Here is a 13,030-nt window from a genome sequence, read left to right on the forward strand (position 1 = left end):
ACTCTACAGTTTTTGCTTTCTGGCATTGTCTGATCATGGCAGGAAAAGTGGCTGTGAGGGATTGTCTTAAGCACAAACCAAACAAGACAGAACAAATATTTTTGTAGCATTGTTGTAGCCACGTTAGGGCTGAGATATTAGAGAGACAAGGTGGGTGAAGGAATAGCTTTTATTGACCCAACAGTTGTGTGAAAGAGAAAATATTTCAGGTTACACTGAGCTCTTCTTCAGGTCCTGTATTCCTGTGTAGCTCGAAAACGTGTCTCTTTCACCAACAGAAGTTGGTTCAATACAAGAAATAATACTGACAGCTAAGGGGAAATATTTAGTTGACTGGAGAAATGCTAGGTCCACCTTCCAATGGGAGTGTTTGTCAACACAGGTCACAGGCTGGGGGACCCTATCGGGCACATCCAGAGGATGGGTGCAGTAGACGAACCAGGTCAGGCCATTCATCTGAAGAAGTCAGGTTTTTTTACCCACAAAAGCTTATGCCCAAATAAATCTGTTAGTCTTTAAGGTGCCACCGGACTCCTCGTTCTTGTGGATAGAGACTAACACGGCTACTCCCCCCCGATACAGGTCAGAGCGTGGACCCCCTTGTTATGCCCGGTTTTGCAGGCAGAAGCTGCTGCACTGGTGGCGCTTGCTCCAGAGGCGATGGCAATTCTTCACCGCAGTGATCCCCACCCGGTTCCCGGAACGAGCCCAGCTTGAGGCTACACGTGACAAGAACCTGCAGCTGGTGCAGCCTGCTCCATGGCGGGCCCGGGCAGCTGAACTCCCCTCTGTGTCTTAACGCCCCCCTCCCCCACTGGCCTCAGTGGTCCCCCCTCCGGGAGGCTCCCAGGTCCTGCCCCCTCCCCCCGGGGTCCCTTTGTGCTCTGACACCCCCACCCGGACTCGCTCCTCACAGGCCTCTGACAGGCCCTCTCTAGTGCCGCCGCGCGGATTGTCCCCTTCCGGCCCCCGGCCGTTCGCTACGCGGCGCGGATTGGCCCTGTCGGGTACCGTCCCGCCCTCTGCGCAGCGTGGATTCCCCTCGCTACCGCCAAACACTGCCCCGCGCGGATTTGCACCGCCCGCCCTGGTGTGTCCCTAGGTGGCCACCGTAGCGCAGCCTGTACGTGGCAGTGGGTCTGTCCTGGCCTATGAGCGGCGGCCCCGTGCCCCGGAAGAGGCGGGGTGTGAGCAGGAAGTGCCCCCCTTCTGCCGCGCCGCTCGGTCCCCCTTGGCTCCGCCATGTCGCCGGTGAGGGCGGTGCTGGCGCTGCTGGCCGCGCTCTCAGCCCCGGCTGCCGGCTACTTCGTGAGCATCGACGCGCACGCGGAGGAGTGTTTCCTGGAGCGGGTCCCGTCCGGCACCAAGATGGGGCTCATCTTCGAGGTGGCCGAGGGGGGCTTCCTGGACATCGACGTGGAGGTGAGGCGGGGCGGGTAAAGCGAGGAGGGGAAACCGGGGGGTCTCGGCCCCTGGGGAGTAGGGCCGGGGGCCAGGGCCGGGGAGCGAGGAGGGAGGGAACGAGAGCGGGACGTGGGGAGCGGATCTGCAGGGGGAGCTGGGGCTGTGGGCTGACCTTGGGGGAGGGGCAGGAAGGGTAGGCCGAGGGATGCCAGGCCATGGAGGGGGTGATCCCAACTCTAAGTGAGAGCGATGGGCTCTGATCATGGCGCCCGGGGGGGGGGGCGCTTTTGGCTATTGCCTGGAGCGCTGTTAGTTGATAAGGGGGGGGGGCTAACCATGGCTGGGGGGCACAATTGTTCAGGTGGGATGAGGATTCTGCTTCTGGTATTGGCTCACTCCAGGGTGCATGGAATGTCCTGAGCAGAGCCCAGCCCAGCCTCCCATCGGCCCCTGCTGAAGAGAGGATGATAAACTAACGTCTTGATCAGGCAAAGCAAAGCTTTTTGGCCTTGGGGAGCAGAGCTGTGTCAGGCTCTATCTTATCCAGGGGCAAGAGCAGGATTTGGGGGGAGGGATAGCTCAGTGGTTTGAGCATTGGCCTGCTAAGCCCAGGGTTGTGAGTTCAATCCTTGAGGGGGCCACTTAGGGCTCTGGGGCAAAATCAGTACTTGGTCCTGCTAGTGAAGGCAAGGGGCTGGACTCAAGGATCTCTCAGGGTCCCTTCCAGTTCTATGAGATCTCTATATATGGCAATATCTCATATGTTGTTTGTTTGTTTGTTTAATATATCCTTTAAGGGCCAGGGCAGTGTATGCATGCACCCTATTGTGGTGTGAGGGGATTCTGAGTGTAACCATGGGGGTGGTGGTGTGTGTGTGTGTGTGTGTTGGGTGTGTGTGTGTGTGTTGGGGGTGTGTGAGAGTATGGATGTGAAGCTACTGACAGTCTCTGCGGGAACAGAGATTGTAACCTGAGCAGTTAGTAGCCTAATGGCTAGTAATGGGGAGAGCTCAGAGCTATGAAGGTAGAGATAGTGATGATGAGGGGCTGCCCTAGTGGTGATAAATCCAAAGACAGAAGTGTGTTAATCACAATTGGCTGGAATGTTCATGTAGCTCTCTCTTTGTCCGCTTGCATTTCTTTATATGCCAGGCTTGCCTGCCAAATTCCTACTTGGCAGAAGCACTGTCACACTCATGCTAGGTCATGGTCTCTGCTGCTGGTAAATTGAGATGTCCAAAGTCCCCCAGAAGAGGCTAAATTACTTCTGCAGATCAAGTTGCCCAAGGCCAACTGCTCTCTATTTTCAACATAACTGCAGAAAGCACCTGGAAAAGGCATTACTATGTCTAGTAACAGCACTTTCAAAACCACCTTCTTAAAATCTTCCTTCCTTTCTATATCCCACATCCTCTTTTGAAAGTTTTCAAAATAAGCTTTCTATTAGCAGGGGATGTGGTAGGGGGATGCTTCTTACAGAATAGTGCTGATTAGTTTGGGGGGGGGCCCACAGCACTTTCCTAGTTTTGATGCATGAATTTTGACTTAACTTTGTTGGATTTGACTGACGTAATGAATTGTGGGCTTTTAATTTTTTTTAACACCTTCCCTCCTTGCCCTCCTCCCCCCAAAGAAATCCAGGTCAGTAGGAGAATAATGTATATACTTCATCTCAAAGAATCCCAAAGACACTTCAGTCTACAAGTGGAATCTCTTCACCAAGCACAAATGCAGTCAGCTTTGAAGTGGAATATGTCAATTATTAAGCTTATCTTGAGCACTTTCACAAGAGGATCTGAGATATAATAAGGAAGAAAAATGTTGAGGGTGATTTTGTGAGTGGAATGACTAGATGTAGCAGTAAATTTTCTCGGTGCCTTCTGCAGTTATGCAGTGACATTATACAATAGGTAGGAGAGGTATTGAGGAAAAGTATTAAATGCAGTTTAAACTCATATCTAGGGCAGCAGAATGTAATGAAACAAGGCCAAGATGCAAGTTTCAACACTCTACTTTTGTCAAAAAGAGCCCTAAGATCTTAATGACCACAAGTGGTCAGTAAAACCAGTACAGGTTCAGACATATCCTGAAAATGGCCCCTGCAGCAGCACAGAATCGTATACTTAAAAACAATAGTGATATGTCAAAACAAGTATGTTTGTTTCTCATTTACTTTCCTGCCAGAAATGGAGGTTAGGGTTCTGTGTTTATATTATGTTTACTTTTGGATGCTAATGTTCCTCTTTACCGTTGAAAGATAATACAAGTCTTGGCAGGTAAAAAACCTTTCACATCACCTTAAAGAGGTATTTTCTGAAAGGTTCTAATGCAGATAGAAAAATGTCATACTGCTTTTTAGTTGTGGGAGATAAGAGATTATATAGATTCTGTTGGTATTGCATATCAATTGTAGGAGTGCCGTGTCCAGCTGGAATATCATGAGTTTAGTTTAAATTTACTTTTTCTAAATGCACGACTTCAAGAGACACACAGAGTAGTGAAATTTTCTTTTTTGCCCCCAGATTACAGGGCCTGATAATAAAGGGATTTATAAAGGAGACCGGGAGTCCAGTGGAAAATACACATTTGCTGCTCACATGGATGGAACTTACAAGTTTTGCTTTAGCAACAGAATGTCCACTATGACTCCTAAGATAGTGATGTTCACTATTGATATTGGAGAAGCTCCAAAAGGACAAGACATGGAGACAGAAGGTGAGGAGAACTTCTGGAAGGAAAATGGTTCTGATTTGTGACCTTGAAACACTAATCTTAGAAGGTTTTCTCTGCACGCATCCTTCCGAAGTACTGTACAAGGAATCTCAGAATTCTTATCTCATTCAGTCGCTTTAGTTTGTCATTTTCTTGAGCAGCTACAACTGGGTCTAAATATTTTTAGACACTACTATACAACGTAATGCAAAATGACTGGGAATCACTCTGCCATCTGCAGGCACTAATGCTTTCATTCTTTAGTCTTTTCCTCAGTTTCACACTTCCAGTTCAGGTGCTCAGCACTATGTAGATTACTACATGTATTAATTTAATTCTTTGATAAGTGTGCTAATATGTAATTTTCTCCTAGCCATGTAAATTGCTGGTTTATCTGCAGCCTTTTGTCCTGTACTCGTGTTCATCTCTTACACTTTTCCCTAGGTGGTGGAGATACCTGGGATGGTATGTGTACTGCTTTTTGAAAGCTCATTAGCATCTTGTCTTTTGCATATGTTTATTCACTAACATCTAACTTGTGCTTTTCCTCTTCTCTAACATCTGTTTGTTAGCATGAGAATGTCTTTTTAATAAACTACACAAAATGAAGGTCTGATCCTGATCGATGCTGGGCACCTATAACTTCTATTGCGAGGTCTGGGTGCTTAGCATCTCTCAGGATCAGGCCCTTAAACTGTTAATGAACATTTGTCTTCAGGGGGTTATTTATGGCTAACAGGAGACATAATCAGGAGTTTCTGTTATGTAGAATTCAATTTAAAATACTGAACATCTAGTAACTTCAAATAATTCATAGTTGTTGTTTTGCTTTCTGATATTAAAGTGGGTATGGGGAATTGAGAGCATTTTGGAGGGGAATGAACCACTTCCTTGTAATATAATCTTACAGCTAATGCATAACCTGTAAGTGGAAAAATTACAGCAGATGTCATTTACCATAGAATTAAATCAATGTTTTGGGAAACAGACTGAATCATAAAATTTAGAAAATCATGCAACAGTACAGTAATTAGCAAGAAGACAGTAATACCTTTTGTCTTCTATTATAGCAGATATGTAACCCATGTGTGAAGTGAGTGCTTGAAGTTTTCTTAAAATATTTAACAATTTTCTAACTGAATTCTTATTCATAAGAGATAGTTAAAAGATTCTCTGAAGTCTGTGAATAGCACACCTATCATGCAGAATAATGACACAAGTCTAGTTTCTTCAGCTAAAGGCAGATGTTTGCCTTAAAGCAAGTATCTTTTCAGCATGTTTAAACAATCCATAGAGTAGTAATCTTTATTCTTACTAATAAGCTACCCATATTTCAGTAGCCAGTGGCCATGAGAATGGGTGGTGTATCTTGATATCTGTAAGGTAAGGTCAGTATTGCTCAGGCAATTATAAAGGGGTTTTTTTGGTGACAGAATTCATAACTCATGAGTTATTTTCTCCTTCCAAAAGAAGTGTGGCTTTTAAACAGCCTTGTTCTTTCTCTTATCACTGAAAGAGAAAGGTCCTTCATGTAGCATTTAAGGCTGCATCTAAAATATCTGCCACTTACAAGTAAAAATAATGTATGGTGGCTCCCAAGTATTGCCCTTAAATGTCCCATGAATTGCCCTGAACTTCTAGGTAATTCCTGCAAGCTATCTGAACTGTTAGTAGTAGAGGCCAACCTCTGCGGGAGTGACTGATAAGTACACTTTATTAATCTAAATGTTACAGAGTTGCACATTGCTCTGAGCACTGAAGGCAGTAAACAGTATCCTGCTGTCATCCAAACTGCTAAATACTGGCTCTCTGCTCCCAGCATCTGGTGAGCCACCTCAAGCCATTGCTCTACAATAATCATCCAGTGTTATTTTCCTCTTCCATTATCAGGCCACTGTCATGTCATGCCAGTACCTGGAAAGAGAGGTGTCTTCCTTCAGAACTGATTTTATCCCATATGTCAACTACAAAGGAAGGTCACAAGAGGAGTAGCCAAACACACCTCTTCAGAAACTCATCTTGTTTAGCCAACATCACAAGTTTCAACTAAATTCTCAGCTGCTGTGCTGTTGGCAAATTAGCATTGAAGCTCTGTACTATTTCAGAGAATGTGTTTGAAGGACGTATAGTGAAGATAATCCTAGCAGGACAGACACTAGCACAATATTGTACTGATTTCATATGTTCAGATAAATTTTGTGCGCTGCTTCTCTGGAAAAATATATATATGTTGAATATAACTGGTCTGTGTTGACTATAAAATTGGTCATTCCTTCCCTGGCCTCCAAGTTAGATACCATGGAGAAGGAGGCCTACCCAAATGTAATATAATTGTAAAGGAAGAAACCCGTGAACCTGACTCTGAGAGTCTTAGAAATATCGGTCCCGTCATTATCAATATCAGATTTACTTATCGAATAATCTTTTCCTACAAGGTTGAAAAGTTTTCAGCTGTATAGACTCTGCATTTTACAAAACTAACCATAGTATGGAATTAAATTCATCCACTTTCAGGAGAAGCTGTTTTTGATATGTCAATAATACACTTTCTTACCTCTTTTTAAATTGTTCTGCAGCTCATCAGAACAAGCTAGAAGAGATGATTAATGAGTTAGCAGTGGCCATGACAGCTGTAAAGCATGAACAGGAGTACATGGAAGTTCGTGAGAGAATACACAGAGCAAGTATGTGGCTTTCTTTGACTTGCATGCTGGGTTTTTTTTTGTGTTTTTCCTTAAATGCTAGAATATTTTGAGCTTTAGGGAAACTATCTAGAAACTGTTTGGTTATTTGAGAATTTTAAAACTCTCGAGTCCTACTGTCATGATCGAAATAAAGTGGTATGACGTTGAGATCCTTTCTTTAAACCTGGCTGTCCCTAGTGTAACTAAAAAATTCTGTTATGCAAAATGTCTGTCTGTTTTGCCAGTGTAAAATTTGAAAGATAAAGCAGGAACTATTTGCAATTAGTAAATAGTATGTTCATGAATGTCTCAAGGTCAGTGATATGTTTCCTGGTGGTAGATGGATGCATTATTTCATTGGAGAAATAAGTCTGTCTTACTTTGCTGAAATTGGGCCTAATTCACCTTGTCTTCCTTATGCAGAGATAGGCCTTTGGATGTTAGTGGAACTATTGCTACTCATGTGAGGAAGGTGAACAGGGTCAAAGACATCCTCGCTACTTAAAATAGAATTGGCAGATAGAATAAGTCCAGTACAAATAAAGGGGAAATCTGTTTTCCTGTAAAACACATAATTGTACGTTAGAACTTTCTGTATAGGAACTTAATTTTTAAAAAGATTAAATACACAAAAATTTCCACTCCTTTAGGGCTGAATTTATAAATGTACATTAACATCAACTTCTCCTTATCCTCATGGATTCAAAATTACTTTGATAGGCTTTTCATAAAGAGAAACATAATCAAAGGGTTGGGGAAAATGAGACAGATTCCTGAGGGGACATCCATCAAATAAAATCCAATTATTAAATTCTTCCATTGCTGCTTTTTATTCCACTGGTTCTAGCAGTTGTGGTCCCTGTTCATAATTTCACATCCTGGAAGAATGTGTCTTCCTGCTTTCTTCAGGCAATAATGATTACTGCGAAAGAATTGACCTAACGTTTTGCGAACTATGATATCCATATCCATCTACTATCTTCCTAACAGTGTCCATGATGCTGTTTTTTAAAGGATGTTGAAGCTTGCCACAGGTAGTACCAAAGGGCACTATTCTAGAATTTTACCTGAGAGTAACATCTCATTCTTGACATGCCAGTGAACTCTTTAAATGTTTACAGTAAAAATGCTTGGCAGTATGTGCAAACTAACCAGTTTTAGTGGTAATTGGCTGTATTTTTGTTTTATCAATATTGGAAATGGTACTGACTCTGTAGAACAGTGGATTAATAGACTTGATACTGAATTGGTATACCCAGTGGTGAGCTGGAGCCGGTTCGTGCGAACCGGTTGTTAAAGGGGTGGGCAAACTCCGGCCCGCGGGACTGTCCTGTCCGGCCTGCCTGAGCTTCCAGCTGGGGAGGCTCCCCCAGCCCCTCCCCTGCTTCCCCCCTCTCGCAGAGCCTCAGCGTGCTGTGCTGCCAGTGTTCTGGACTATTCCTGGGCAGCTCTGCAGCTCCTGCCGCTTTGAGCAGCATGGTAAGGGGGTGGGGCTGCGAGCTCCAGTGGGCTGCATGGCATCCATACACGCTGCCCTGAGCAGCATGGTAAGGGGGCTGGGCCAGGGCTGGGAGGAGGGGTTGGATAAGGGGCAGGGAGTGGTTGGAGGGGGTGGAGGTTCTGGGGGCGCATTCAGGGGACAGGGAATGGGTGGGGGTTGAGTAGGCGTGGGAGTTCTGGTGGTCTGTTGGGGTGGTGGTGGATGGGGTCGTGGCAGTCGGGGTGGGGTCCTGGGAGGCAGTTAGGGTGGGGGATGTCTTGGGAGGGGGTGGTCAGGGGACAAGGAGTGGGGGGGGTTGATGGGTTGCGGGTTCTGAGGGAGGCAGTCGGGCAGGATGTGGATGGGGAGCGGGAAAACAGGCTGTTTTGGGAGGCACGTGGGGCTTGTACTCACCGAGCGACGCTCCGAGTCTTCAGCGGCACTTCGGTGGCGGTTCCTTCACTCGCTCCGGGTCTTTGGCAGTACTGAAGTGCTGCCGAAGACCCAGTAGGGAGCCAGTTATTAAGATTTTGGCAGCTGATCATCAAGTATACCAGCTTGACTCTGATGTTAGGAAATGCAACTATTGCATCATTTGTAAATCTGGAGTAAGGTACCAAGTGCAGCCATCAAACTTGTATAAATTAGTCTGGGTTAGTAGGTATTCTCATGGAGGTGGGGTAGGGCACTGAAAGATGCTGCAACTTGTGACTGATGTTGAGATTGAAAGAGCTTCTGGTGTCCGAAAAGTATGATTCCAGTCAGGGCCGGCTCCAGTGTTCTCGCCGCCCCAAGCAGCGCGGGGGCGTGTGTGTGTGTGTGTGATCGGTGGCAGCTCCACTGTGCTGCTTCATTCTTCGGTGGCAATTAGGCAGCAGGTCCTTCCCTCCGAGAGGGACTGAGGGACCTGTCGCCGAAGAGCCAAACGTGCCGCCCCTTTCCATTGGCCGCCCCAGGCACCTGCTTGCTGCGCTGGTGCCTGGAGCCGGCCCTGATTCCAGTAGGAAAATTGCCCCTTGGATTGGAAAAATGGACATGTAACTGGCAAATTCTGCTTGGACCTTTAGACCTTATCGGTATAAAATTACAGCGACAAAAGGGTTATGTGTCCTATCAGCTTTATTAACCTTTTAGAGAGTAACGCGGTCATCCTAGACCACTTACTTGGCTAAGAATGCAGAGTATGCCAGCATTCTAAGGGTTGTATGGATGAATGCACATGTGTGTATAGTGCTTGCTGTCATAACCATATAGACCTTATTAAATATCTTACACCACACTTATTTAAATATTTTAGTAGTCATATACTTCTGTTTTTTTCTCCAACAGTTAATGACAACACAAACAGCAGAGTGGTCCTCTGGTCATTCTTTGAAGCTCTTGTACTAGTTGCCATGACACTGGGACAGATCTACTACTTGAAGAGATTTTTTGAAGTCCGAAGAGTTGTTTAAGAAAACTTTTCCCGATGATCCCAACCACTCACTTTACTATCTACCAAACATCTTGGTCACAAAACAATGTCATTTAGTTTCTAAACCCTAATTTCTGAACTATAAAACTTATTTGCTTAAGTTCCTAGTTAAAATAAAATGGTTTTTATATATCTTCTGTAGCAAAAGCTGTGTTTAAAATATCTTGTCACTTAATTGGTATAATTTTTTCACTTGAAATCTGCCTAGTCTTTCTGCTAAGCGAGGTCTAAACAGACTGCAAATGCTATAATTCAACCGTAGTAATAAGCAATGTTACTGTCTTTTTCTAACTTTTTTCTGTTTTCATAATTAATTGCAATTCTGTCTAGGGAAACAGTAAAAGGTCCTGAAGTGACTATTTGCATTCTTCACATCCTTTAATCCTGCAGTAGACATTATGGAATGAAAATAATCCCCTCTTCACTTTCATGTACTGCCCAGAAGGGCAAATGAAACAGAACTTCATTCTAATGTGACTGATAATGAATAGAAGACAGCTGACATTTCCAGTATAGTATGCATATTTGGTCACAAAAAAACTACAGTAATGATCTTAATTACATTGATTTGTTCCCTACATTCTTTTAATTAAAAATTGATATTAAAATACACGCTTTCCTTTTATTACCAGACAATTATGTAGTTTTAACTTCACAGGTTTATAACCATCAAAGCCAGTTGTGTGCAGTGTCTTGGCAAACAGTAGTTATTAACCCCATAGTGCTTGCAGGTCTGAAGCTCATACTGTTGGCACTATTGCAGAATGCACCAGTGTTCAGGAAATCTGGATTTCTGATGCCAAAGGGTTAATGGTTCTTGGGGTTTATTGCAATGCTATGCAGCCCTTATTTTAATTTAAGTGGCATTTTCTGCCATTATCTGGTCCTAATTAGCATAATGCTAAGTACTGGTGTGTGTTTCTTTATTTCAGGCACATGTGGATTTCATTTTTTGTATAAACAATTACTTTCCTTTCTTGGTATCTGATGCTGGGTTTAAAAAATGTAAATGGTGTGGGTGCTGATCCAGGATTATGTTGTGACTGATGTATATTAGTTGTAATCTTTTTTGGGGGATGGGGTGGGGATCTTTTCAAGAGGGGGGAAGGTCTACAAGTAACACACAACAGTTTTGTACAATTAATTTAAAATTTGTTACAGGTTTTCATGTTCCAAGTAAATTTTTTCAACCTTGGGCAAACACTTGCAGCAGTTCTTCAAAAAGGGTGGCTGTTACACCTTAATGCAACTGTTGTGTGCCAATATTTTTGTGTGAAACTTCAAAATTGAATTCTAAGATGTACATTTAAAATTGCTTGTGAATCTAAATATGACCCAGGTTCAATAAATAAACAGATTCTTAAAAAAGTGGTTTTTGTCTCTTGACAGTTAACTAGGACATTCTCTACCTTTTCATGTTTGAGATTTTGCTTTTTAAAATATTTTTAGAAAAAATGAGTGCAAAGAAAATTCCAACTAAGGTGTATCATCGTACTTTGTTTATGGGGTAAAAGGAATTTTGGACAATACTAATATACAGCTTTTACTAATAACGTGCAGCTACACTTGTATTTGAATTTTATTAGTTTTCTTATCAATGTGTGGAAAGTTTTTGCACTAAATATACAATCAAATGAGTACAAACTCTTTGGCCTGATTTTTGCAGGGAAAGCTAGTTGGGCACTAGTTGGCTTAGCAGTAAGTGGAAAACAGTTTGATTAGAGTTGGGTATTTGAGGGCACATAAAGGAAGTGTTTAAAATGGGATGTTTAGCAAAGAGTAGATGCTTGATGGAAAATGCTTATTTTATTCTTGTAGGGAGAATTTTTTTTATGTTTTAAACAGCAGGGTAATAGTTGCATTTCACTAATACCCTGTAGTATTCATGTAAAACTAGATAAAAACAACTTTAAAAATTGAGAAGTCTGACCCAGCAGAAGAGGAGCTGGGGAATCTTTGTTTCTTTCTTCAAACTGGTACAGGTGAAAGCACCTGGACTGCTTGTGAAACAGTATTGACATAGGTGCCTGAAGCACTTCATGAGCTTTCCAAGCACCAATACAATTACCTGCTGTCCATCTTCTAGCTTCTGTGCAATGATGTTGCTGACTAGTGGTTTCTGATTCAGGTCACTGTGATGGACAGACTAGACAATCACATTTCTGTATCATAATCAAGATCTGGATTTTACTGTGCATATCCAGGTAGAATCCACATAACTAGTGCTGCTGCTTTCATAGCACATCTACAGTCTGTCCTTGGTTGAGTAGCAATTGGGTATAATTGGCTCTTGGTTCATTATACAAATAAATTTCTAGTGCATTTTATAAAATGCCTGGTCTGTAAACTCCCAGACTGTTATGTGGAATATTCAAATCTTATCACTTTAAAATGTAATCTCATTGTATGTTCAGTAACACCTTAAATTTGATGCCTTTGACCTAGATGTCATAAGTTGTCCATTGAATATATTGCTTCCTTGATAATGTCAATATTAACTTTTTATGTAGGAAAAAATTAAGGCTATAGGGTACCTTAAGACTGTATCTGCATGGACTGTCCTCAGCTTTGTTAATCAGAGGTATAGCTAGCTAAAGAGCCAGCATATCCACTGTTATCTGGTTAAGTGTAAAGGGCACTTGTATAGCAAGTACTATGTATTTCAGTTTGTAACTTCCAAATTTCTCAGAGGCTACTGAAGAGCAGTTATTAACCAAAAGTTGACTGCTCCCCACCATGACTTGTGTTGAGAAAGGTACCTTTCTATGGTCTCTACTTATCTAATTGAAGGAGAGAAGGAAAAAAACTCTAGGCTAATTAAGCAAAGTCAGTGCAGAGAAACTCATTGGTATCTCACCACTCATACCCATCATGTCTTTAGGCTTGCCTAGTAAGATGTGCTTTGGTACATGTTAAGGAAGAGCTTCCTAAATGCATAGGACCTGATTCTTGTTTTATAAGTTTTGCACAGACGTGTTCCTGACTTAGTGCTGGTGCAAGGAAGGTCAGAACTGGCTCCATATCTCTTAGATAAAGGAAATACCTGCCTTCCTGTCACTTTGAGGTCATGTGGTGGAAAATTCAGCATTTTCTATCTGTGGCAATCATGATGTGAAAGGAGCTAGAGCAACAAGTGCTCCAGAAAGGTCTGGAAGATAGAAATCACCTCTGCAGCGCTAACTCCGAAGGTGCTCAAACATTTAGCCTAAGGCGTGTGAAATAAAAGCCTCGATAAAGTTTGGCAGGACTTGGCTTAGTGCAGAAGCACCTACTCAG

At 43.1% G+C, this 13,030-nt stretch overlaps 1 protein-coding gene across 1 annotated transcript; it reads left to right on the forward strand.

Moving 5' to 3' along the window:
- Window positions 1-1,189: 1,189 nt before the first annotated feature.
- On the forward strand, window positions 1,190-11,122 carry TMED2 (transmembrane p24 trafficking protein 2). Its single transcript, XM_044989580.1, has 4 exons — window positions 1,190-1,422; window positions 3,927-4,119; window positions 6,693-6,800; window positions 9,610-11,122. Exons 1-4 carry the CDS (start codon window positions 1,243-1,245, stop codon window positions 9,732-9,734), a joined length of 606 nt encoding a protein of 201 aa, XP_044845515.1. The 5' UTR covers window positions 1,190-1,242; the 3' UTR covers window positions 9,735-11,122.
- Window positions 11,123-13,030: the final 1,908 nt, after the last annotated feature.

This window comes from Mauremys mutica, chromosome 16 (genome assembly GCF_020497125.1).
Source record: "Mauremys mutica isolate MM-2020 ecotype Southern chromosome 16, ASM2049712v1, whole genome shotgun sequence".
Classification (NCBI taxonomy): domain Eukaryota; kingdom Metazoa; phylum Chordata; order Testudines; family Geoemydidae; genus Mauremys; species Mauremys mutica.